The 26,520-nt window shown below is 24.9% G+C and overlaps 1 protein-coding gene and 1 long non-coding RNA gene across 3 annotated transcripts; one reads left to right on the top strand and one right to left on the bottom strand.

Annotated features, from left to right (window-relative positions):
* Nucleotides 1-7,667: 7,667 nt before the first annotated feature.
* Nucleotides 7,668-25,258, top strand: LOC145831396 (protein phosphatase methylesterase 1-like). 2 transcript variants are annotated; one of them, XM_082938650.1, is made up of 9 exons: nucleotides 7,668-7,751; nucleotides 8,867-9,053; nucleotides 9,768-9,877; nucleotides 10,788-10,948; nucleotides 13,036-13,126; nucleotides 13,274-13,357; nucleotides 19,072-19,137; nucleotides 22,793-22,944; nucleotides 24,561-25,258. In XM_082938650.1, exons 1-9 carry the CDS (start codon nucleotides 7,681-7,683, stop codon nucleotides 24,731-24,733), a joined length of 1,095 nt encoding a protein of 364 aa, XP_082794776.1. In that variant the 5' UTR covers nucleotides 7,668-7,680; the 3' UTR covers nucleotides 24,734-25,258. The 2 variants fall into 2 exon arrangements, with proteins under 2 accessions (XP_082794776.1, XP_082794777.1); XM_082938651.1 differs by lacking the exon at nucleotides 19,072-19,137.
* LOC145831398 (uncharacterized) lies at nucleotides 13,316-18,741 on the bottom strand. Its single transcript, XR_014369672.1, has 3 exons — nucleotides 18,650-18,741; nucleotides 17,791-17,903; nucleotides 13,316-14,341 (listed from the first exon to the last, which is right to left on the bottom strand). It is a non-coding gene; the product is annotated as an uncharacterized LOC145831398 (long non-coding RNA).
* Nucleotides 25,259-26,520: the final 1,262 nt, after the last annotated feature.

The following is a 26,520-nucleotide window of genomic DNA, read 5'->3' as shown; positions in this document are numbered from 1 at the left end:
TATGCGTCCTCGGCACGACGTGAGTATCCGTAGAAATGAAAATCAGCTCGATCCTACCATTATTGTGACGTCACCATAGAAAACAAGGATTTTGCTTTGGAACACGATTCCAGCAAAGTTACTCAGTAATTGTTCTTTAAAATTCGTATGCGTCCTCGGCACGACGTGAGTATCCGTAGAAATGAAAATCAGCTCGATCCTACTATTATTGTGACGTCACGATAGAAAACAAGGATTTGCAAAAAGAATCCAACAATTTTGCTTTGGAACACGATTCCAGCAAAGTTACTCAGTAATTGTTCTTTAAAATTTGTATGCGTCCTCGGCAAGACGTGAGTATCCGTAGAAATGAAAATCAGCACGATCCTACTATTATTGTGACGTCACGATAGAAAACAAGGATTTTGCTTTGGAACACGATTCCAGCAAAGTTACTCAGTAATTGTTCTTTAAAATTCGTATGCGTCCTCGGCACGACGTGAGTATCCGTAGAAATGAAAATCAGCACGATCCTATTATTTTTGTGACGTCACGATAGAAAACAAGGATTTTGCTTTGGAACACGATTCCAGCAAAGTTACTCAGTAATTGTTCTTTAAAATTCGTATGCGTCCTCGGCACGACGTGAGTATCCGTAGAAATGAAAATCAGCACGATCCTATTATTTTTGTGACGTCACGATAGAAAACAAGGATTTTGCTTTGGAACACGATTCCAGCAAAGTTACTCAGTAATTGTTCTTTAAAATTCGTATGCGTCCTCGGCACGACGTGAGTATCCGTAGAAATGAAAATCAGCTCGATACTACTATTATTGTGACGTCACGATAGAAAACAAGGATTTTGCTTTGGAACACGATTCCAGCAAAGTTACTCGGTAATTGTTCTTTAAAATTATTATGCGTCCTCGGCACGACGTGAGTATCCGTAGAAATGAAAATCAGCTCGATACTACTATTATTGTGACGTCACGATAGAAAACAAGGATTTGCAAATAGAATCCAACAACTTTGCTTTGGAACACGATTCCAGCGAAGTTACTCGTAATTGTTCTTTAAAATTAGTATGCGTCCTCGGCACGACGTGAGTATCCGTAGAAATGAAAATCAGCTCGATCCTACTATTATTGTGACGTCACGATAGAAAACAAGGATTTTGCTTTGGAACACGATTCCAGCAAAGTTACTCAGTAATTGTTAATAAAAAATCGTATGCGTCCTCGGCACGACGTGAGTATCCGTAGAAATGAAAATCAGCACGATCCTATTATTATTGTGACGTCACGATAGAAAACAAGGATTTTGCTTTGGAACACGATTCCAGCAAAGTTACTCAGTAATTGTTCTTTAAAATTCGTATGCGTCCTCGGCACGACGTGAGTATTTGTAGAAATGAAAATCAGCTCGATCCTACTATTATTGTGACGTCACGATAGAAAACAAGGATTTGCAAATAGAATCCAACAATTTTGCTTTGGAACACGATTCCAGCAAAGTTACTCAGTAATTGTTCTTTAAAATTTGTATGCGTCCTCGGCACGACGTGGGTATCCGTAGAAATGAAAATCAGCTCGATCCTACTATTATTGTGACGTCACCATAGAAAACAAGGATTTTGCTTTGGAACACGATTTCAGCAAAGTTACTCAGTAATTGTTAATAAAAAATCGTATGCGTCCTCGGCACGACGTGAGTATTTGTAGAAATGAAAATCAGCTCGATCCTACTATTATTGTGACGTCACGATAGAAAACAAGGATTTGCAAGTAGAATCCAATAATTTTGCTTTGGAACACGATTCCAGCAAAGTTACTCAGTAATTGTTCTTTAAAATTTGTATGCGTCTTCGGAACGACGTGAGTATCCGTAGAAATAAAAATTAGCTCGATCCTACCATTATTGTGACGTCACCATAGAAAACAAGGACTTTGCTTTGGAACACGATTCCAGCAAAGTTACTCAGTAATTGTTGATGAAAATTCGTATGCGTCCTAAGCACGACGTGAGTATCCGTAGAAATAAAAATCAGCTCGATCCTACCATTATTGTGACGTCACCATAGAAAACAATAATTTGCAAATAGTTAAAATAGTTATAAGTTATCATAATTAACTAAAAATTACTTATATCGTTAAGTTATAAATTTTTTATAAAAATTGTTAATTACTATTACTATCATTATTATTACTATTGTTGTTATCATTATTAATTAAAAATTATTAATATCGTTATGTTATAAATTTTTTACTAAAATCGTTAATTACTATTACTATCATTATTATAAGTTACCATTATTAATTAAAAATTACTAGTATCGTTATGTTATAAATTTTTTACTAAAATCGTTAATTACTATTACTATCATTATTATTAATATTGTTTTTATCATTATCAATTGAAAATTACTAATATCGTTATGTTATATTTTTTTACTAGAATCGTTAATTACTATTACTTTCATTATTATTACTATTGTTGTTATCATTATTAATTAAAAATTATTAATATCGTTATGTTATAAATTTTTTACTAAAATCGTTAATTACTATTACTATCATTATTATAAGTTACCATTATTAATTAAAAATTACTAATATCGTTATGTTATAAATTTTTTACTAAAATCGTTAATTACTATTACTATCATTATTATAAGTTACCATTATTAATTAAAAATTACTAATATCGTTATGTTATAAATTTTTTACTAAAATCGTTATTAACTATTACTATCATTATTATTACTATTGATGTTATTATTATTAATTAAAATTACTAGTATCGTTATGTTATAAATTTTTTACTAAAATCGTTAATTACTATTACTATCATTATTATTAATATTGTTTTTATCATTATCAATTGAAAATTACTAATATCGTTATGTTATATTTTTTTACTAGAATCGTTAATTACTATTACTTTCATTATTATTACTATTGTTGTTATCATTATTAATTAAAAATTATTAATATCGTTATGTTATAAATTTTTTACTAAAATCGTTAATTACTATTACTATCATTATTATAAGTTACCACCATTATTAATTAAAAATTACTAATATCGTTATGTTATAAATTTTTTACTAAAATCGTTAATTACTATTACTATCATTATTATAAGTTACCATTATTAATTAAAAATTACTAATATCGTTATGTTATAAATTTTTTACTAAAATCGTTATTAACTATTACTATCATTATTATTACTATTGATGTTATTATTATTAATTAAAATTACTAATATTGTTATGTTATAAATTGTTTATTAAAATCATTAAATACTATTACTAACATTATTATTACTATTGTTGTTATCATTATTAATTAAAAATTACTAATATCGTTATGTTATAAATTTTTCACTAAAATCGTTAATTACTATTACTATCATTATTATTACTATTGTTTTTATCATTATCAATTGAAAATTACTTATTTGAAAATAAGTTATTATATCTTTATTGTTGTAAAATTATTATAATCACCGTAATCGGATTTTTATTAAAATCGTTAATATTTTTTTTAATACTGTTATAATTATATTTATTGTTGTTACAAAGATTATTTTGATCATTGCATTTAGTTCATTATCATTATTTTCAATGTTTAAATAATTACTTATGCTATTTTTTATAATGATAATATAGTGTTTATCGTTATTATCAAATGTGGTAAAATCATCGTAGTTGGTTTTTTATTATTATTATTATCGTTTATATTTATGTTATTATTAATGCAGTTATTATTCCTTTTATAGTTGTTATCAAAAAATATTTTAATTATCAAAATTTGTTTTTTATTATCACATCGTGATTATTTATGCTATTTTTAATACTGTTGTTATTATTTTTATAGTTCTTATCAAAAATTATTATGACCAACAAAATAAGCTTTAGTCGTTGTAATTATAATTACTTTTAATATTTTTATTATAGTTATAATTATGATTTTTGTTATTATAATTATTGTATTTTCTATTTATTAGTGTAAAAGGTTTCATTTCTATTATTCTAGTTTTTTATATTTATTGTTAGTAGTATTTTATAATTTAAAAAAGTTTGTTATTTTATTATTGTGATTTTTGTAAAGAAAGTTTTTAATTCTTTTGTTATAATTTTAAAATATTTTTATTACTAGTATTCTATGATATAAAAAAATGTTATTTTATCTGTAATAACATAAAAGAAACAATATTTCAATTTATCATTTTTAGTCCCTGGTACTTGTTTATCTCTGGTTCTTAAATTGAATTCAAAATGTTTTATAGTGTTTCTAACTAAGTCTTTCAAAACTAATGTTTACAATCTAATGATATAAACAATGCTACAGATGAAGAACAGATAGAGGAAGTTGATTTCAATGTAGAAAATTTCTGTGGATGAATTCGCCTATAGAAAAACTATCAACATGAACCAGAAGTAAAGTGTAGTGCAGTTGCTCCTCTGAAAACTGGAAGGATGGAAGTTTTTTTTTTGATAAGATTTTAAAAGGATTAATTTTTGTTGACAGTTTAACTTTTATTAAATAATTTTTATTTTTAAAGCATTAAGTAAGATTTTATTTTACACTTTACATTTTTTTAGATACTTTTTTTTTGGTTTTGAAACATAATAAAGTTTAATTTTAGCTTTGAGTTTTCTTATTTAATGTAGTAATGTAGAATATTAGGCTAGAGAAAACGAGAGAATTAAAAAAAAGCTGACTCTCTCGTTTTTTCTACAGTAATTTTGCTTTAGCAAAATTATACAGAAAATTGTAAACTGAAATATACTTGTTGCTACGCAACAAGTATATTTCAGTTTACAATTTTTGTTTACACTTTGAAAAGTTTTTCATGTAGAAAAACATCAGACTTCCTTTTCCCTCAACAACAGTAAACGTTTTTTAGTAAGAACCTAGCATTATGTGGCACTAATACCAAGTCTAATTTATATAGTTAGCCTTATATATAGTGATGTCTTTTTTAACAATGGCTAAAATTCAATGATTTTAGCCTAATAGTTTATTGAACAACAAAAAAAGTACTCAAACTATTTGGTCCAAAGAAAGAAAGAAAAATGTGAACGTTCACAACTATGATCAATGGATTGGTGTGGAGAAAGACCTTCCGGTCATTGAGCCTCACACCTGGTGACCTCACATTAAGGACCTGGTGCACAAAAAACCTTTTGGTTTTCAAGTTGCACACCACGGATACCTTTTGTTCATGTCTTGTCCAGAACCAAACTATGTTTAGTATAAAAAGATACTTGGTTGTAAACAATCTATATATATATGCATAAATAGAATACAAAACTATAAATTAAATTGTTAAGTAGTTATTTGTTAAAGGGTATTAAATGTGTTATAGATTTTTTTTGCAATTTTTTTGCTATTTAGTTTTATATTGTTGTATTCTTTGTTATTTAACAAAGATACCTCATGGTCAAAACAGGTCCAACATCATTATTTAAAAAAATACAATGTTTTTTTTAATTTGATATAATATTTTAAAATTTAGTATATAAATATGATTATAAGGTTAATTATACAATTTTAGCTCAATATTGGTGTGATATTTTTGAATATGGGTTGTATTTTAATTGCCTTTTCTAAAGCCTCATGTTCTTTTCAGTTAAAAAAATTTTTTTTTTTAAGTCGTTTGACATCCCAGAAACTAATTATCTTTTAAATGATAGAATTTGAGACTGATGTTTTGTTACCATATCCTCAAGTTTGTTTGACTGGTATGTAGAGATAGACATAATAAAATCATTTAAAAACTGTAATATTAGAATGTCGTAAGATAAAAGCCCACTAGTTACAAAATCTACAAAAGTTTTTATTAGATATCTGGTTGCTAGAATTGAATTTTTAAATCTCTTAAAACTATGTAGCCTGGTGTTGTATCAGTACAGTTGATAGCTTTGAAAACCTTGATATTTTTTTGACAAGTGAGCACTACAGTAATCTTAGTTATTAGTAATATAAATTATAAAATTGTTATTGTGCTGCTTAAGATTTGCATTATTATAAAACTTACTGTTGTATAAAGGTAAAAAATAATCATATTTTATTACTGTGTAGTTAAAAATTTTTGAATTTTATTTTTATCTGTCTTTTATTAATTTTGTTGTTAACTAATTTTTTAACTTTACACTATACAGTTTATAAAACTTGCATAGTTTACAAGTACTATACTAAATGTATTTGTCCCTCACTTATTGATCTTACCCAAAGGACAGAAGGTGTAATAAAAATTACTACAAGTCCTGATTTAACAAGTTAACAAAACTTGTTCATATTCAATTAGGCTAAGCATTAAGGGCCTAAATTTTACATGACCATTTTGTTCAAAACAGCTGTTAGGGCAGTTGCACTGAAATCAATGCTAGTTTTCCTGGAGAGCACCATGATGCAACCATGGTTTTTAGTGGTGTACTAGTTACTTTCAGGGACATTTATTGTTCCAGTTTACCATTATGTATTTTGTTTCTTAAGTACTTGACCATTTGCTTTATGGTCAGTTAAAGCTTGACTTGGCATTTTCCATTTCACTCTTCTATTTGTCATATATATTTCAATGTAGTTGTTTAGATTGTTGTAGTTTCTTATAGCAGTTTTACCTGCTGTATTTGTTTTCTTCCAATATTTGCTTACACTTTGTCAAAGTTCTTGAGGATTGAGAACTCAAGTCCCATTTAGGTTTCTGTATTTGTCTTTTTTTTGCACTTTTTACAACAGTTAGAAAAAGTAAGGTTTTACAAAAATTAAATTTGGCTTTTATATGAACTCTATACAAACTACAGGCCAGTTTTTATAGAGTTCAAAAATATCATTTAACTTTTGAGATATTTTGTTTTTTGTAAAAAGCATCCAATGCAAACGTATGGACCGCAAATTTTTTGAGTTCAATTTTCTCAGAAATTTTAAAAGTCACTAAAAATTGGTATCCTCCTTCATTTTTGAAGTAATCTTCTTCAAACTTTCAGGAAATGTTCCTTATATTAAAAGAAAAAAAAAGTTACTTATGAATTTTTATAATAAAAAAAAAATTCACAAAAAAAAAATCTTTTTTTTCAAGTCCGAAGTAACGTTTTTTTGTTATTGTATAAAGATTAGACTGTGAAAGTTTGAAGATTGCTTGAAAATGTAGGAGATATATTTTAAATAAAGTAGTCTTATTTTCCTGTTTTAGTTTTCCTTTCCCATAGAAACCTATTATTCGGCCTGACTTTGACTGGTCTCGAAAATTAATTTGTATTTTTTAAAACAATAAAAAGCATCTTAAAGCTTAGAAAAAACTCTATAACATGGCTACCCCCTATGGCTTTTCTCTCAATACTAAGTTGATATTTTGTTTATTTTGATAGAGAAGATTTTTGTATTTACAAATATTTATCTTTTGTCTTTATACAATTTATAAAATTGATTATTATAAAACGAATTTAAAGTTTATATATGTATACAAATAACAATCAATTTGCATAAAAAAGTACTTGAAACAACACTGCAATTTTATTCAACTACTTAAAATGTCTAATTGGATATTATATTTTTTGATTTATAACTTTCTTTGAACCTTGAAAAAATAGTTAAGGTAAAAATACATGTAATCAGTTTAAATACTAATTATAATGTTTTTCTTATGATTTTTACTTCATATTTTGCAAATCTCTTAGGTATTGTTAAAAAATGTCATCTTTAAAAAAACAGCTTCTCAGTAAAGGAAAACCTCCATTTATAAAGCCAATAAATACTTCGAGGTAATATGTTTTTTCTTACTTTTGTTTAGAAAATGTTTTTAACTCAAAATAAAAACTATAGCTTAAATATTTGTTTACTTTTCTTTTGATATTAAATTTTAGCAGTACAAATATTTGAAGTCTAATTAATTTTAAAGAGTGTATAAAAAACACTTAAGACAAAAATCTAGATATATTTCACGTTATTTTCATCAGTGGATACATAACAATAAATAAAATATAAATTTAACTTATATAGTAACAGTAGTAATCTTCTTAAACACACATTTGTTACATACAAAGCTAGTTACACTAAACTAATTAAAATACTAATTATTAGAGCTAATTAAATACAAACATATAAACATACACCAAAAAGTAGCTTCCATTTTCACTAAGTCAACTAGACAGCTGAAGAAAGGGGTCAAAAATCATATACCTGCTTGCATTGATAAACAAATTTTAGAAATCAGCTGGAAAAGAAAAGAAGTTTTTTATAATTATGAATACAATAAAGAGATCTGCTATTGCTACACATTTAGTGAACAATTTAAGTTGTGCTGAAAATATCAATTTGGAGAGATTTAAGATAATTAAAACTTGTGGTAACGTTTTTGACTTAGTCAAAATGGAAGCTATATGTATTTTAAATAGAAAACCTACCCTTTGTAGGCAAAAGTAATTTGACTATAGTGTTGCTTTATTTACTTAATGCTCTTTTAATTGTATATATGTTTGTTTTATAGCTCTAATAATTAGTATTTTGATTAGTTTTGTGTAATTAGCTTTGTATGTAATTAATATTTGTTTATGATGATTACTACTGTTACTATATAAGTTAAATGACCTTTTACTATTGCTATGTATCCACTGATGAAAATAGGTGAAATACATCTGGATTTTTGCACTGAGTCTCTTTTAAATAGTGTTTAAAATTAGACTTGTAAGTTATTAAATTTCATGTTTAAATATCCTGCAAATTTGGCAAACTTTGTTGTTTAAACTTAAGATCCAATAAAAGTTATTAATGAATTAAATAAAAGTTTTTCATTTTTTTTATTAAACTTTCTGTCATTAACTAAACACAAAAGTTTTATATTCAAGCTTTAATTCTTTAATGACATTTTTTGTTTTAGGTTTAATAGACGAACTAAAGACTACACTATAATACCTTGGCAAGAATACTTTACAAAATGTGTATCAGTAAAAGTAGAAAATGGAGATGGGTTTTGTGTATATGAAAAAGGAAATAGTGATTGCTCTCCACTTGTAGTTTTCATTCATGGAGGAGGTTTTTCTGCTCTTTCTTGGGCTCTTTGTGTTGTTAGTATTTGCATATTAAAAAATGTTTTGTTTTAGTCTAAATTTTTCATTGTAACTAACTTTCTGGTAATTTTTAATAAGTATTTTTTTAAACTTGTCCTTAACACTTATTTTATCTAATTTAAAAAGTAATAAAACAAGAAATAATTACAATTTTCACATTACTTTTTCTTTGTTAAACTAACATATGTTTCTGTGTTATACCAAGTTAACACACTTCAACAGAATTCTTTAAAATAATAAATACTGTAAAAAATAAGAGTACTTTTCTTTCAGTATTCATTTTTTTACAGAGCTCGATTGAAGAACATATCTTAGTTTAATAAAGAAGGCATGCTGTGATTTTTTTTTATTGTATATTGCAGTGAACTTACTTCGCTAGGATCTCTATTAGCAAACGATTAACTTAAATTTTGAATAAGTAAAACAAGAAATATCTATCTAATTATAATTATTTAAACTAAAATTATTCTGTTATAGTTAAAGAGAGAGTTAAAAATATACTCGATAAGTTGTATTTTAATTTTTTTTTTAGATACTTATTATTTAACAAAAAAAGATTAATGCTAATTTTGAATTTTACCTAAAAATGTACAATCAACAATAAAGTTTTTTTTTCGTTTGTTCTATATAATTTTTGTTAACAAATGAAGTTTTATTTGATAAGCATAACAAGTTATTTTGTTAATTTATCAAAGTACTATATGTTGTCAGAAACAATTAGATGAATTGATAGATTGCACTTGCATATCAATAGACTTAAGAGGCCATGGTAGCACAACAACTTCAAACTGTTCTCAAATGGATATTAACACCTTATCACAGTACGTTATTGTGTACATTAAATAAAAAGTTAAATAGACAATGCTAACTTTAGTTTTTTTCTAAGTTTTCGAACAATTAAAAGCAATTTAAAGCATAACTAAAATCTAAGTTTTCATAAAAAATGTGTATAGTATAGTGCAGGTGTTGGCAAACGCAGCCCTTTAAGTCAAGCTCCTTATCAGCAAAAAATATACATTTTAAAAACAATAAAAATTAAATTTTTTGTGATAAAAACTTACATTTAGGCTCTTAATTCAATGAATACTCTTTATTAATGGTCTAATATGACTTATTTTAAAATATTTTTGGTCTTAAATAATATATTTCTACTGATTACTAAATTTTTTTAAGATAAATGCGGCCCTCCAAGGTTTTTTTGTAAATAGTGTGGCCCGCGAGCAAATTATTTTAAGAAAATTGGCCCGCAATTCACATAAGGCTGCCGACCCCTGGTATAGTGTATAGTATGATTATTAATTCATTTAATGTTTTTTATTAGTATAATTGATAAATACATAATTAACTTGTTTATTGACATTACTATTTACACATTTAAGTATTCTACTATGATTTTTTTATGATTACCTTAAATTTATGAAAAAAATAAAGTGTATTTTTATAACAACATACATTTTACACATGTACATTTTTTAAAGTAGTTATAGGTATATTTAATTTATAAATTTAGTTTCTTCTAATTTAATTATAGTTTAATTTTATTAACGTGATAATTCATTATGCTATAATTTAAATAATAAAATGATAATGTTCTGACTATATAAAGTTTAGTTTAATTGAATATTGAAATAATTTAAGTCTTGAAATAATAATTTATTTAATTTAAAAGTATAAATATGCATCCTTGTTTTGCTATTAACTATAAATTTATAATAAATTACAAAACAAAAGAGATGTAAGTGATGTGATTGAAAGATGGACTGGTAACAATGGTTGCAATATTGTTCTTGTTGGCCACAGTTTGGGTGGCTCTGTTGCTGTTCACACCAGCAATAAATTAAGAAATACAAATTACAATGTAGTTGGACTCGTTGTCATGGATGTAGTTGAAGGTGAGACTTTTTATGATAAACAATATATAAGTTGTACAGTGCATATTTGCTTATATGGATATTCCTAATCCGGCCGTTGTCAATCAAGAAGTAGATTTAATTAATTCAGCTAAAATCAAAATTTTCACTTTAAAACTTTAAATTAAAAAAAAAAACAATGTGCTAACTCTGTGCTAACAATACATGTCAAACCTCTATTTATTCTTTTTTCATCAAGAGTTAAGATATAAATTGAATTGTTTACAGTGTGTTTTTTTTTTGTTAAACAAACATTAAACTTTATCAATTTTTTTTTGATTATTATTTGCCTATTTTAATTGTTTTGTTTGTTTAAAAAAACTATACTAACATAAAATTGATTGTGCTTTTTTTATTCATTCTTTAATATAAAGAGAGGTAACTTATGAATAGAAAAAAGTTTTGTTCTTTTCCAGCCATAATTACAAAAAAAGCCTGCCTAATATGGTCTTACTAGCAAGGGTGGACTGTCGAATAATTTTTATCATATATTTATAAAAAATAAGTTTAGTCTAAATTGGAAGCTTTACTTTTTTGCAAAATTATTTAATTTTGTTTTTAAATACAAATAGTTAGTTAGAGTATAATATTTTTTTAAATATGATTAAATTTAAAATTCTCTATAAATGTAATCTTTTTTTTAATCAAGGAAATAGTTGAACTATTTAAGAAGTTATCTCAGTTGTTAGATTATAAGTTGCGGGTAGATTTAGATCTTATTTTTTAAACTTTTTTTTCGTTGGCTTTTTGTGTTATTGTAGAATTTTTACAGTTGGTTGCAATACAAAACACTTGTAATCTATGAGTATGATACTCTTGTCTGGATAGCTATTACATTAAATTCTATCACATAACCATACAATGTATGCTGCATTATTCTTTAGAAAAGTAACTCAATCTTATTTGTTATGATCAAAACAAACTAAGTTAGGAAAAGTCATTGAAATTAAAGCTTAAACTCCTTTTATTTGCTGTGATCATAAGTTTTGACCACAAACGAGCAACTTTTCAATATGGACTATGTATTACAACTTGTAAGGTTTGAAGGAAATTAGTTTTCTGGTGAAGCAAAAAGGTTCATGGTGAAGCAAACGACCTGTGTTTTAATAAATTTTTCAATGTTTTTAAAGTTGTTTTTCACTGAAAAGTTTTTAAACTAACCAGATACAAGTCTAAATCTACTTGATAATAAGAAAGCGTTCTTCTTTTACCTAATAAATGTTAAAGTTTCTGTTGTGACTTATTATTTTTTAACTATATATTTAAATTTTTCTCCGTTAATCGTATCATACTTTAGCATAATATTTTAGTTTTAATAATAGTCAGTGGAAAAAAAAAATAGTTGAATGTCTAGGACAAGGGTTGGAAAACTGTGGTCAACCAGATAGAAAATTTTGGTTAAGCAACAAATTGTGCAGAACATACAACTTCAATTTTTTTTAAATAAAAGTTTACAAATATGATCTGTTTTAGCTTGTGAGTAAACTGTGATGTGACTTTATATTACATTCATAACACATTTGCTATTTTAAATTGTTTTTAAGGTAAAAGTTTTTCAAAAATCCTATGGTAATAAAATGTCTTTTTCCTTGAATCTAAGTTTTTTTTTTCTAAGAATTTTTTTCCTCTAAATAGCTGCTTACCCCTGGTCTATAAACTAATATTAAACTCGTCAAAATTATAGACATAATGAATGTTTTTCTAAATATATTTTTATTATGATTATAAGTTGTTTTGAAATACTAATAATAATGTAAGTAGACGTTATTAGAAATACTTAAAGAATACTTAGTAATTATTTTATTATTTTTATCTTACAAAAAGATACTCTATGTCAGAGTTGGTAAAATGCTAGTATTTATCATGCCAATTGAGCACTGAAGCGTATAAATTTTGTTTGTTTTAAGTTAATAGTTTGACGCTTAATTAAATATAACACTGCTTTTTATCAAGCCTTCTCTAGATATAGTTTAAGCTTGACTGATAAAAAAAAATAAAAAATATATTATCATTTTATCAAAAACCAAGTTTTAATTAAAACTTGATTCATTTTTTTTACTAATTTTAAGGTTCTGCAATTGATTCCCTTCGCTCCATGAAAATGATTCTTAATAATCGTCCGAAAACATTTCCTTCAAGTGAAAAAGCGATTGAATGGAGGTATTAAAAGTCTTCTAATGGTATTTATGTTATTGTTTTGTGTTTTGTCACCATGTATTGTTGCAGTTATACACATTAGATTACATTTGACAAACTATACTTATTTTTTACAGCATAAACACATAAAAACGTTTTTTTTTATTACAGCGTTAGAACTGGATACATAAAAAATATAGATTCAGCAAGAGTTTCAATGATTGGTCAGTTAAAAGAAAATGAATCTTCTATAAAGTATGTTATAATACTATTTTATATAAGTTTTGACTATATATTGTTTCTAATTTACATTGATTATAATTTATATTTAAAAAAACAAGTCTTCTGTTTTCAATTTATTGTTAACAATAATATAACACTTCCTTTATGAAAATAACAAAAAATATATGAATCGAAAATTTGATATAACATACACAGTAGGGTGCATCTGTTGCCCCTCAAAAATGAAAAATTTTCTAAATTTTTGTTCGTAGCAAATCACATAAACAAACAACACAAAAAAAAAAAGCTTCCTAGCTTATACCACCGTCGGGCTATTTACATTTTTCTGAAAACAACCCCTATGTAGATTGTATGGGACCTTAGAAATTCAACCTTCAAGTTTTTAGCTGAAAGTTTTTGTACATGTAGAAATCAATACAAAAACGCATTCTACGCGTTTTAAGACGATTTGAAGAAAGTTTCGTGGAGGATTTTTTTATTTTCTATACTTTTTTAACGTTTTTTATTAATTTTAATTTATTTTGAGATAATCAAAAAAATTCTCTTCATGAAACTTTCTACAAATCGTTCGAAAATTCGTAGAATATGTTTTTGTAATGATTGCTACATGTACATAAAATTTAAGCCAAAAACTTGAATATTGAATTTTAAATGGTCCCATTCAATTTAAATGGGGGTAGTTTTCAGAAAAATATAAATAGCCTGGCGGTGGCAATAGCAAGGAATTTATTTTTTGTTTATTTATGTAATATGCCACGCACAAAAAGTTTAACTAAGCTTAACTCCAAGGTTTGGGCAACTCAGTTTACTTTAATTTTAATTCAATAATAGTAACACCAGCTCTTTAAGTTTGAAAATAATTTTTTAATTTTCGAATGAGTTTTCTATTTTGTTTTGTCTTCGCTTTTTTTATTTTTAAATTCTTGCTCTTCATTTCTTCTCAACTTTTCACTAACAAGTTCCTTGTGCCATTGACCACTTTTACAGCGAAGATTTCTGTTTGATAATTTAGTTTTTTACTGAAAACCATCTTGAGGCTTCTTCAAAAAAAAATCAGAGGACATTAAACATTAAATAGGGTAGCTTAATTTCGAATGTAAAAAGTGAACCTGTTTATTATACATTGTATATCCTCAACCATTTCTAGGACGTTAGTAGTAAGTATTACATAACTACAACTATTGTGTAGTGAATAGAAAAAAGTTATAGTAAAACTATAATGTTATTAAAAATTAAAACTTTAGATTTGTTTTTTATTAAATGAATTAGATCAATGTAACTTTAAGTACATTAATGAAGTAGGTTTAAACTTTTTTGTTTACAACAATATTTATCTAATAAATATATAGCAGAAATTTATAAACAGCTATTAATGTTGTTTTAAATACTTTTTATTGTAGGGCAAAGACTTTACTATCATAAAAGTTAGTTAACGTTTTAAATAAATGAAACTAAGGAAAATATAAGGAATGTATTTTTAAATTTTATAAAACACTAATATCAATATGCTATTAATAGGTAAATTGTAGAATGTATAAATTGTATTTGAAGTAATGCAAACGAAACCTATAATTAGTATTTAGACCTTAAACGTTTCTTATGGCAATAATTAAAAATCACAATTTTAATGAAACGATAGTTTAATAAGCATTAACGTGTAAAAAAAAATTGAAAACATTATTAAAGATATTTTCAGTAAAATCTCAATTTTGAATTTTTTTTACAAGTTGTTCTGAAGATAAAAATATGTGCGGACCGTACGTTGCCTATTCCTTGGTTAAATAATGCTACATATAAAATTGAAACTTGACATAACTTTTTCGTGTAGCTTTGTTTTTATTAACGTTGACTATAAAAATATTGCTCAATTTAATGGGCAATAAGCTTACTTAAATAATAATACAAGTGCGAATCAGCTATTCTATGTATTAACAGGTTTCGTTGAAAAAAATTTCAGACGTTATAAAATATCAAATAAAATAGTAAAATGCACTCTACAATGGTGTTTATCTATAATGATATTTAAATCTTATTCATGCATGGAAATATAAACAAAACTAAGATATTGCATATTCAAAACGTACAAATTTGTTAATTTGTAGTTGGTAAAATATGTACTAATTTGAAAAATGTTTGCAAGAAAAACATGCAGGTTGTGCTTAAAAGAAGTCTTAATAATACTCGAGTCCAATACAAATTGCATCAACAAAAGAAAATAATTAATGAACTCATGCAGACACAGTAACAAGTAATTAATCTTAAACTGGAATCAAAATAAGACTGAAATAAGTGTACAATACTAGTAACAATATTTTTGAATTTTTCTTAATTTTTTGAGTTTTGTTGCTGTTTTGTTAATATTTGGTTTAAATAATTACTTTTTTAAATTAAATCTTTAGATAACTTTTAATTCCATTTAAGTTTTTACTCTTTGCAGTTTTTTTTTAATTCAATTTATTTTTAATTAGTACATATTTTACGCAACTGTACATTTATAAATTTAAAAGTTTTGAATATGTAAAATCTTAGTTTTGCTTATATTTCATGCATGAATAAGTTTTAAATATCATTATAAATAAGCAACATTAGAGTTAATACTTAATTTTTTTTATCAACTTAACTCATTAAGTTTTTGTACAATTACTTTTTATGGGTTTATAAATAGTTGTTTTGCTTAATTACAAATCTTATAATAACATTAATTATAAATTTTAGATAATAAAAAATTAATGATTTATATTGTGTATGTAATAAACACAGTATCCTCTCGCATCTTTACGCACTCGTGACGTTACGCACTTTCGTTTAGTTACGCATTTTCGAATTCTAAAAATTTTAATTTTTTCATTTTAAATATTGTACAAATTAGGTTTATTGTATTTTTTAACTGAAATATGTTTTTAAATGCTCACTCACCTCTCTATATCTTTAAACTTTGTAAACTTATGTTTCTTGACTAATTGATAAACATTTAGTTAGACCTCAGTATATCAAAAATTTGTTAACAACAAGAGATTAAATTAAAATACTGAAAGAAATATGACTTTGTGAAAGTCTTATGTGTGAAGAAATCCATTACAGCACCAAATGCATATTTTTGTACAAGGCTATAGAAACAAATTTTAATATAGAGACCAAACTATTTCTTTATTGTAGACAAATGCTTAATTATAAATTGAATTTGCTAAATAATATAGAATATTAATGTTAAGTATCAAAAACGTCACATATAAATAAAGATAAATCTACTTATTATTAAAATTAGTAAACTTTTTCTACAAGAATAATTTTTTATATAATTTAAAATTCTTTTTTTAATATATGTATAGTTTTATGTTTAGTTTTCATATTTATAAATAAATTAAACAAACTGTTAAAAGTGGGAAAGTTCCAGTCTGCTCTTAAGTAGAAGCAATATAAAAAAATAGCCATTATAGTAAGTATATTTGGTACCTCTCGTATCTTTACGATTTCTCGTATCTTTACGCACTTTTTCTGTGGACACAATGTGCGTAAATAAGCGAGAGGTTACTGTATAAAAGACTCTAAAAGTTTCTAACTGGACAATATTAAAGTGCTTAAACACAAAAGTGAGCGATAATAATAACAAAACGTTCAGATACCTAACGTTTATTAGTACAACCACATTTTCACTACTTTATAGCAGATCTTCAGGTACAATAAATAAACGATAATCAAAGCACTTTACATATAGAGATAGGACAGTAATTAAGGGCATAGGGGTGTGTGGGGTAAACACATTTCTTTGAAACTTGATCTTATTTTATATAGTTTTTACAAAACTAAAAGATGCTTTTTACAGATTTAAAAAGTTCAAAATAATTTTTGAGATATAGCCGGTCAAAGTCGGAGGCAACGATAGGATCCTTATGGGAGGCGCATAAAAACGGCAAAAATAGACTATTTCACTAAAAATCTATCTTCTCCTACATTTTTTGAGATAACTATCTCAAATTTTCAGGAAATGTTTTTTGCAATATTTAGAAAATTCTGTCGGTACAGAATTTAAAAAAATAAAAAAATAGAAATTTTATAACAAAAAAAAAATATTATTTTGTTTATTTTATATATAAATGTTTTTTTGAATTTTTTTTAAATTTTTTTCCGAGAGAATTTTCTAAATATATCAAGGAACATTTCCTAAAAGTTTCAGGTAGTTATCTCAAAAAACGTAGGAAAAGATAGATTTTTAGTGAAATAGTCTATTTTTGCCATTTTAGTTTGCGCCTCCCATAAGAAACCTATTGTTGCCTCTGACTTTCACCGGCTATATCTCAAAAATTATATTGAATTTTTAAAATCTGTAGACAACATTTTGTAGCTTAGTTAAAGCTATATAAATTAAGACCAAATTTCAAAAAAGGGTGTTAACCCCCTATGCCTTTAAAGGTGATTAGTAGTATTATTATTGATGTAACACAAACTTATCAATCGATGAAGATCTGTTATCTCCATTTCTTTCTAGTTGAATTCTAACCGCTAGCTGTTGCAGTCTCATTTCATCAGTTTCCAACAGTTTTTTGTTCCTTTTTAGTACCTTTTAATATATATATTTTTACTTTTTGTAAATATTTTGTTTGTTTAAAACAGTTTACACATTTAAAAACTATTTTCAATACTTTGATAGAAATAAAAGCTAACACAGTTGACAAATCTCATATTTTAAACTTTACTGCATTCAATTAGAAGCTAATCTAAATAGTAAATAGCACTGTTAGAATTTAAAAAACATCTCTATTTGTAAAAACACAAAAATACGTGTTGAATTTTTTGTTATAAGTTTCTGTTATAATATAAAATACATAAATTCTAGTAAAATTAAAGTTTGTTTATTTTATGTTTAATTTTTTGTTTTATGGTTTTAAACTAAAATTATTTTTTCTTAGTTTTAATTTATTTTTTATTTATAGTATTTTTTATCAAGTTAAGTGTTGTTTGAAAGCTTATATTTGATAGCTATAAGAGGCTGTGGCTATTAGCAACTAGATTTACAAAATATTTTATAGTCACTGACTTGTTATGTAAAATTGAATGAATAAATTAATATTAAAAATAAATATTAAAATAAACTCTAGTGAATTTATAATCATTAATTTACAAGGTAAAAATAAATAAAAATTGTTTGTAAATTCAATAAAACAAATACTTGTTTAGCTATATTGTAAACAACTTATTTTGAACAAAATCTTTAGTTGTATTGATATCAAGTAATTGATTTTTTTCTATTTATTCTTTTACATGATAAGTTTTTTATAAACTTTGTTTAAATACAAAACAACTAACTAGTTCTATTTTTTCACGTTCCCATTTCTCTAAACTTTTCAAATCTAAATCTGTGGTCATTTTTAAAGCAAAGAAGTCATATTTATTTAAAATGTTTATCTAAAACAAAGCTTTTGTTTAAAACAAAATTATAGCTTATATTTCTCGCCGCCCACTAAAATGCATTAAATAAAAAAGTTTTAAAGTAAAAAGTAATTTTATAAATATAAAAAAATCAAACACTTATATCTAAAAGCTATTAAAAGTATGATAACTCAATTTGTTACTACCGTGTTATTTTTTTCCCTCGGGCTATATTTTTGTTTTTATCTTTATCGTAAAAAAAATAGGATGTTGCAAATATACAGGTGTTAAAATTTAGCAGCTTTAATTAAGTAGTGAAATTGTATTTTTTAATCAGAGTTATTTGATTTTTATAACAGTGATCATTCTAAATCTAAAAAAGATGAAAACGACCAGAACTTAAGTGAAAGTCAATCAAATAGTATGTAAGTTACTTGAATTTGGGTTCTGTTATTTTTAAAAATAGAATGAATGGTACGGAGGTTGTCTGCCTTTTTTAGATTAGAATCGGAAAGCTTCTCAGGGTTACCACAAAACCTGGAATCCTGGAAAAACCTCGATTTTGACAATTTAGACTTAAAAAACCTGCAATTAAACCTGGAATTTTAAACAATCTTTACATGTTTAGTAGTAAAATGTTGATTTAGCACGAAAAATCTATCGTAATAATAAAAACAATTTTGTACATAAATTTATTTTTTAGTATTAAAACAAGTTTAAAGTAGCTTTACAGAATCTTTTCAATGTTGTTATACTAGTTAACACGGTTTTTAACCTTAATTTTAACGATAAACTAAAAATTGACCCAAAAGCGTGTACTTTCAAAAACCTGGAAGAAATTTCTCAAAAACCGGTGTAACCCCTAGTTTTAAAATTATAAAATTATTAGAAAAATATTGAAAAACTGTCTCGATCTTTAAACAAAAATACTTACAAAGAAATCTGCCGTTTATTAAAAAACATTTTGTATATTGCTGAAAAGTGCTTACTTAAAGAGAAATATGATAATGTTATAATTTAAGGTTTAAAAGTATACATTAAAAAAAAAACTCAGAATCTATCAAACAAACTATCATCTTAAATTTTTGAAGTTTACAGTAACTAAGTGTAATTAGTTGTTGAACTTTAAATTTAAAAATATATATATTGACCAACTTTAACTTACAGTCTATTATTAAGTTTATTTATATTTAAAAGTAATTTTCAATAGGTTAGGTTATCATTCCTTGTTCAGAATTCAAAATGTTTTTTGTTAAGTAAAAGATCTCGTGTTTTTTTAAGGAATTGAAATAGTTTTTCAATGGTTCTTTAACCAATTTTATTTTTAAAAGTGAGCTAAAAATAAACTTTGTTAATGAGTATGTTGCAATATATATAAAAAAAATATTGAGTTTATTTTAGTTATTAACATCTAAAAAAATAGTATGTATTAATTTATTATACCAAATTGTGTTTTCCTTACATCTTAATGATATCATCTTGAAAGTCAAAGTAAATAATTAGGGTGAGAATAACATAGATAGGAATAACAATGAAAAAAGTATGTAAAACATTTTTATGTTCGGTATGTTGAATTATTTGTATCAGTCCAATACTTTTAAAAATAAACTAATTAAAATTATTAGTTATAGACACGAGTTTACAAACAGAGAACATATACTTTTTCATGATAAAATTGCCAAAATTGGCAGAAGCAGCCATATTTTTATTTATAATACTCTTATTACAAAAATTGCTTGTTCAAATAAACACTTTTTTTGATAACAGGTTAGTTTTGATGATAAAAATAATTTTTACGAATACAAAAAGTCTATAAAGTTTACACGGAAACTCTTACTAAGAATTTAAATAAATATTGACTTAACAATGTACATGCTTGCATATTACCTTTGTCATATTTTTTTCCCGCAATATTTAACAAATACAGTAAGAAAAAACAAAACTGTAATTTTAATTTATCTTGAATGTATGCTCAGCCAAGTTTTTTATACACAACCGTACTTGATGCCTTAAATAACTTTATATTTTTTTTTATTACAATAGTATAAATATTATCCATTCAATTTTAGGTATAACAAGGAAATTTTCAAAATCAAACGCGTTATAATTAATTTTTAAACAAATATAAATTTGCACTAGAAAAAGACACGATAATTTATATTTTGAAACGAAAAAGATATAAATATTTTGTAAATCATTAGCATGTAGTTTTAAGAAGTTTGTAGTATTATCATAACTTTATTTAGTTTTAAAATTGTTTGTTACATTGAAAACTAACATTTTTCTAACAAGTTTATATTTCGAAAACTAAAAACTATATAATAAAATAGTCAAATAAATCTCATTAAATCATAACCTAAAAGGTAAGATGAAAGAATTTTAATAAAAGTTCTACTTAAGCGATTTTATAAGAAATGTATTTAAATAAAAGGTATCAAATATATATATTTCCTTATGTTTATTCCTTTAAGTACTTTTAAAATATAATGTAAAAGGCAACATAGAAAGTAGGAACTTAAAAAAAAAAGTTAAATTGTAAATCGTGTAACTTTTTAAAATAATTATTTATTTTAATTTTTTTCACTGAGGTTAAATTTAGTTTTTTGACATTTATATGTACAGCTGTAGCCTTTTTTGGACCTTGTGTATGAAAAAAATAAAGTTTTATTTAGTCTATAACATCAATAAAAATTACGACTACTAGCGTATATATATTACTTTTAGTAATATTTGAAAAAAAAAACAGCTGTGCAGCTTTAATTGCTGTAAACTGTAGATTATTTACTTTAACTTTTTTTATAGTCATTTTGTAACTGGGAGTGTATGAAAATTTATACGAAAGTGTTTGTATTGAGCGAAAAAATATGTATCCACATTTTAAAAGTTAATTTTAAGTTTTTTTAACATTAGTTTCTTGGTTTATGTGTTATACGTCAAGAAGTTATGTCGAAAACAATTTCAAAAAATGTAATAGCAAACCAAATGTTCATTATATTTTAAGTTTCACTTTTAATAGTTTTATTCATCTCAATAAATTAAAAATAAGCTTATATTTAATGTTTTGATTTTTTTTTAAATTATACTTTTGATTTATTTTAAATTTAAATAATTTCAGATATAATAATTTTAGTTCGACGCTTGTATTTTTAACATAACTTTGTTGGTATATTTTAAATTATTTTTTAAAACAACTTTTTTGTTCATATTATCGTTTGTATACAGTTGCTTTTTAACATTACTATTTCAAAACATACCTTTTTTTTTCTTCAATTTTTTTGTGGTAATCTTCTCCAACTAAGTTATAGAAAAATTATAATGAAGTTTGATACTTTGCAAACTAACGTTAATAACAACAAAGCTACTATGAAAATAAAAAATTAAGAAACTGAATAAATCTAAAAGCGAACATGTAAAGCAATCACTGTAGCTCTAGAAAGTGGCTTTAAAATATTGAGTTTAATGGAAGAGGTTCTCATTAAAAAAGATATTTGTCTCGGATCGATCTTTTACGTCATTCTATTGAAATAGAGAAAATCTATGTCGGGGTAAAATTTGTTCTAACAAATTACTATATTGTTATAGTATGTTAAATAAGCAAACATTTTGAGTATCATTGTCAATGTTTAAATTTAGCTTAAAATATTTATATTCTTCTGATTTGATATTTTGTGCTTATTGTCTTTAAAAGTAGTTTTTGAACACATTATAATTTTTCGTTTTAATAAAGATGACGATCAGTTTTAACTTGTGATTTATTAGTTACTTATAAAACTTGAATTAAGTATTTTACATTTTAGTTTAAAAAATAAAAACATATTTAAAAGAAATTCATGAAAATTCTAAGTATGTAGTTTTTATCTGTATTTAAAACAGTTATCATGTCGTTCGCGTGGTTATATTTTTTTATGTTAAATTAATCTAATATATGTAAATAAGTTACTATAAATATTACCCTATAGTTTATATAAAGTTTAGTAATTTCTTGAATGTTTTTAGTTTTTTTTAAGTTTTATTATCAAAAACAACTTTAATTGTATAAAAAAGTTGTTACCGCAAAAACCAAGTTTGTTTTGTACTCAGAAATGAAAAATCAGAAGCATTCAAAAAGTTAAACAAAAATTTTGAATGGAGAATAAATTTGATGGAAACTGAAAAATATTGGAAAGGGTGGTTCGAAGGGTTATCAAGCTTATTCCTGTCAATACCTTCGCCCAAACTTTTACTATTAGCTGGTTAGCTGCTTTGTATTTCTATCGTTGAATAACAAGTATATGATTTTTTGCATTTAGTGAATTTTACATTTTTATAATTTTTATACTCATAGTTTTGACTAGCGTTGCAACATATAGGTTAACTCAGGCTAGTTTTATTTATTATTATTTATTTATTATTATTATATTTTATTATTACATTTATATTAGAAAAAATCTGGCTAGTTTGTCACATTTTTAGATTACAGTAACCTCTCGCTTTTTTACGCACATTTTGTCCACAGAAAAAGTGCGTAAAGATACGAGAGATCGTAAAGATACGAGAGGTACCAAATATACTTAATATAATGACTGTTTTTTTATATTGTTTCTAGTTAAAGGCAAACTGAGAACTTTCCCACTTTTATAAATTTGTTTACTTAATTTATAAACATAAAAACAAAAGACAAAACTATACATATTAAAAAAAAATTAATTTTTTATAAAATAATAATACTTGTAGAAAAATTTTACTAATTTTGATAATAAGTAGATTTTTATTTATCTTTAGTCATATTTGACTTATTTAATACTTAACATTTATATTCTATTCTACTTAGCAAATTGCTATGTAAAGCAAGTGTTACAGAAGAAGAACTTAAACTAAAAAAAGCGTCAAATGAAAATTAGTGATATGTTTACTAAAAAACAACTGAGATTTGTTTTAAGTGTGAGCTCTATATTTATTAAGTATCACTGCTTCTTTTTGCTAGGAAGTTTTATTAAATTTCTTTTTTAGATGTTTATTCATATATAGGGCAAGAGTACTGTATTATTTATTTGTCTTACAAACTCTAAATATTTCATTATACTTTCATTATTAACACAGTCATATTTCTTTCAGTATTTTAATTTAAACTTTTATTGCTAACAAAATTTCTGATATACTGAGGTATAACTTAATTTTTTATCAATTAGTCAAGGAACATAAGTTTACAAAGTATAAAGATATAGAGAGGTTAGTTAGTATTTAAAAACACATTTTACATTAAAAATATACAATAAACCTATTTTGTGCAATATAAAAGAAAACTCAAATTTTCATTGTTTGAGTTTTTTAGAATTCTAAAATGCGTAACTAAACGAGAGTGCGTAACGTCACGAGTGCGTCAAAATGCGAGAGGTTACTGTAGTTTTAAAAATCAGACTGACTCAGGCTTGATTTAGTTTTTTTCGCAATACTCAGGCCGGTTTTAAGGACGTTAAGTTATTTTATTAATAAAAAGTTTTGATCTCTTCTTCAGTAGTAAGTCATTTTAGTACTATTTATTGTTTTTTTAAGTATTAAAACTTGATTGATATAAAATTTGCTCTGATTTTTGTTCTTGATACTATTTTCGGTTTTCTCATAAAGTCATGCTATTTTTTGATTACTCAGACTGACTTTTCTTTTTCAAAGTGTTGCAACCTTTTTTGACGATTTTTTAATAAGTTATACCTACGAACTTGGATAAAAACTTTTTAAACTATTTTGCTGAATACTCTTTAGTTAAACTGATTTACAACTTTTAAAAAATTGAACTAACGCGATCATTAAAACGCTAAAAGTATTTATTTGCAAATTCGAAAAGCTATTTTCAACACGAAAAATTGCGCAGGCATCGACAGGTTGGATAAGGAGCTGATGGTGGGCCAGATGCAAGGCAAGTTTCAGATGACCGTGCTGATGGGCAGCGGTCACGCGGTCCACGAGGACAAGCCGCTCGAAGTTGCCGACCAGTTGTGCAACTTCATGGTCCGGCACAGAATAGCCACCAGAAAAGAAGCGTGAAAATAAAGATGTTTTCACACTTGACATCGAACTTAATCATATTTAAAAATATTGTACTTCATTGGTAGCTTACAAAGTCTATAATTTTTAGTTAATTAGTTTTGTAACAATTAGAATTAAATTGTTAAGTCCCCTATTTTGGTTTATATTTTGTTTTTTTCTTTATTAATTTGTTTTTGTTAAATTTGTTTTACGCTTAGATTCATGCTAGTTTAATGTGTCAACTATTCTGTCGGAAACAATTTTTTCTCATTTATGATTAGATTTTTAATTATTTTTATTTTTCAATTGTAAATTAGACAAATATATTATTTTTTGAATTATTTAAATGCTCTAAAATTTTGTAAGTTTGCAATTATTGTCTGGAATTTGATTTTTTTTACAAAAGCACTACAATAAACTTTTTGAATTATCTTATAAATATACTTCTTTAAAATTTTAACTTAACCAACAATAAAAAAGACAGCTTGAATATTCAATATAATATTTTATAGCTGATTGCAGATGCCACGCGTGGGTTCGAGTATTGGAGCAATTAAGGAATCTAAAAAAGTTTTTTAAAAAAGTAGTTTTTTAGAAGCAATTTTCTATAAAACTTCGACTTTGATTCATTCTTTTCAACGATCGAACGCTTTGCTGCAGACTGGTACCCTGGAGCCTTTGCTACTTCTAAAATATTGAATATAAAAATTTTAGTTGTTCAACGAAAAATCAAAGTTGTTTTATTTGTTCAGAAATTCTACTTGTTTTAGTATATTTGTTTGTCCTCTATTAGTAAGTTTTTAAATGTTAAATATAAACAATCAAAATCCGTTATAAACATGAGATAAATATAACAAGATAGGATCTATTTTAAATGTGCACTCCTTTTAAAGAGAAGAAACTAGTTTTAAATTATTTTATTTACTATGTCATAATAAATTAAAAGATTATGGGAGCCTTTTTGTAAAAAGAAACTTTACTAATTTGCTTGTAGTTTCCAATTTAAAATGCAATTATTGGTAAATATTTTAGGGTTGTGCTCTACTTTTAAGTAGGTGTTGCAGATCAGTTAATTATTAAAGTTATACTACACTTGCTTACTTGTAGAAAATAAGTTTATTAGTGATGATTATTTTTCTTGTGTTTCAAAGATACTATTTATATGATGAGTTTAAAAACTGTTCTGAAGTAAATAAGATTTGTTTTCATAAGTGCCGTTGTAATTGTATTTAACTGATGATAGTTTTTTTTTCGAATGATTACATAGCATTTGATTTAACTTTATTGAATAAAATTGCATGATGTTGAAATACCAAAAATACTTCTATTAAGTTTGATCAAGCTTTTTTTTTAAGTTTTTATCTAATTGAGTAAAACTAAAAAAATATTTACACTTGTTAAAATGTTTTTATAGCTAAGTCTCATTTATTTGCCCGATTTCAAAATAATTTTGATATTGCTTACAATATGGCTTTAAATTTTTTCTGCAATTTTTTAAAATTTATTACGAAAAAAAAACGTTTTATCTATGATTCCGATAAAACCTTAAAAATATTATTATAAAACTTAAGAGCATATAAAAGAAAATTATTTAGGTTCAACTCCAATACAAATTAATGAAATAAAAAATGTGTTTTATTTTAACTAAAACTTTTTTCATAAATTAAAACATTTTTGGTAAGCTGAAGTTTTGCATGTATTAAAAACATAAATTCGTATATTTTAACTTGACCTTCCCTTTTTGATAAAACTCTAAAAATTCGTTTTTTATTAACCTATTAATAGAGACGAAATAACTACTTGTT

Source organism: Thalia democratica, chromosome 3, assembly GCF_965202585.1.
Source record: "Thalia democratica chromosome 3, ktThaDemo2.hap1.1, whole genome shotgun sequence".
Lineage (NCBI taxonomy): Eukaryota > Metazoa > Chordata > Thaliacea > Salpida > Salpidae > Thalia > Thalia democratica.
Note: the sequence above shows the minus strand (reverse complement) of the source record. Positions and strands in the feature narration are given on the sequence as shown.

Excerpts from the sequence above, each read along its gene's own strand:
- LOC145831396 (XM_082938650.1), top strand. The coding sequence starts at position 7,681 with ATGTCATCTTTAAAAAAACAGCTTCTCAGTAAAGGAAAACCTCCATTT. Across the intron at positions 13,127-13,273 it reads GAAAAAGCGATTGAATGGAG|CGTTAGAACTGGATACATAA; the intron begins GTATTAAAAGTC and ends TTTTTATTACAG. Across the intron at positions 19,138-22,792 it reads GAAAGTCAATCAAATAGTAT|AAATGAAAAATCAGAAGCAT; the intron begins GTAAGTTACTTG and ends TTTTGTACTCAG.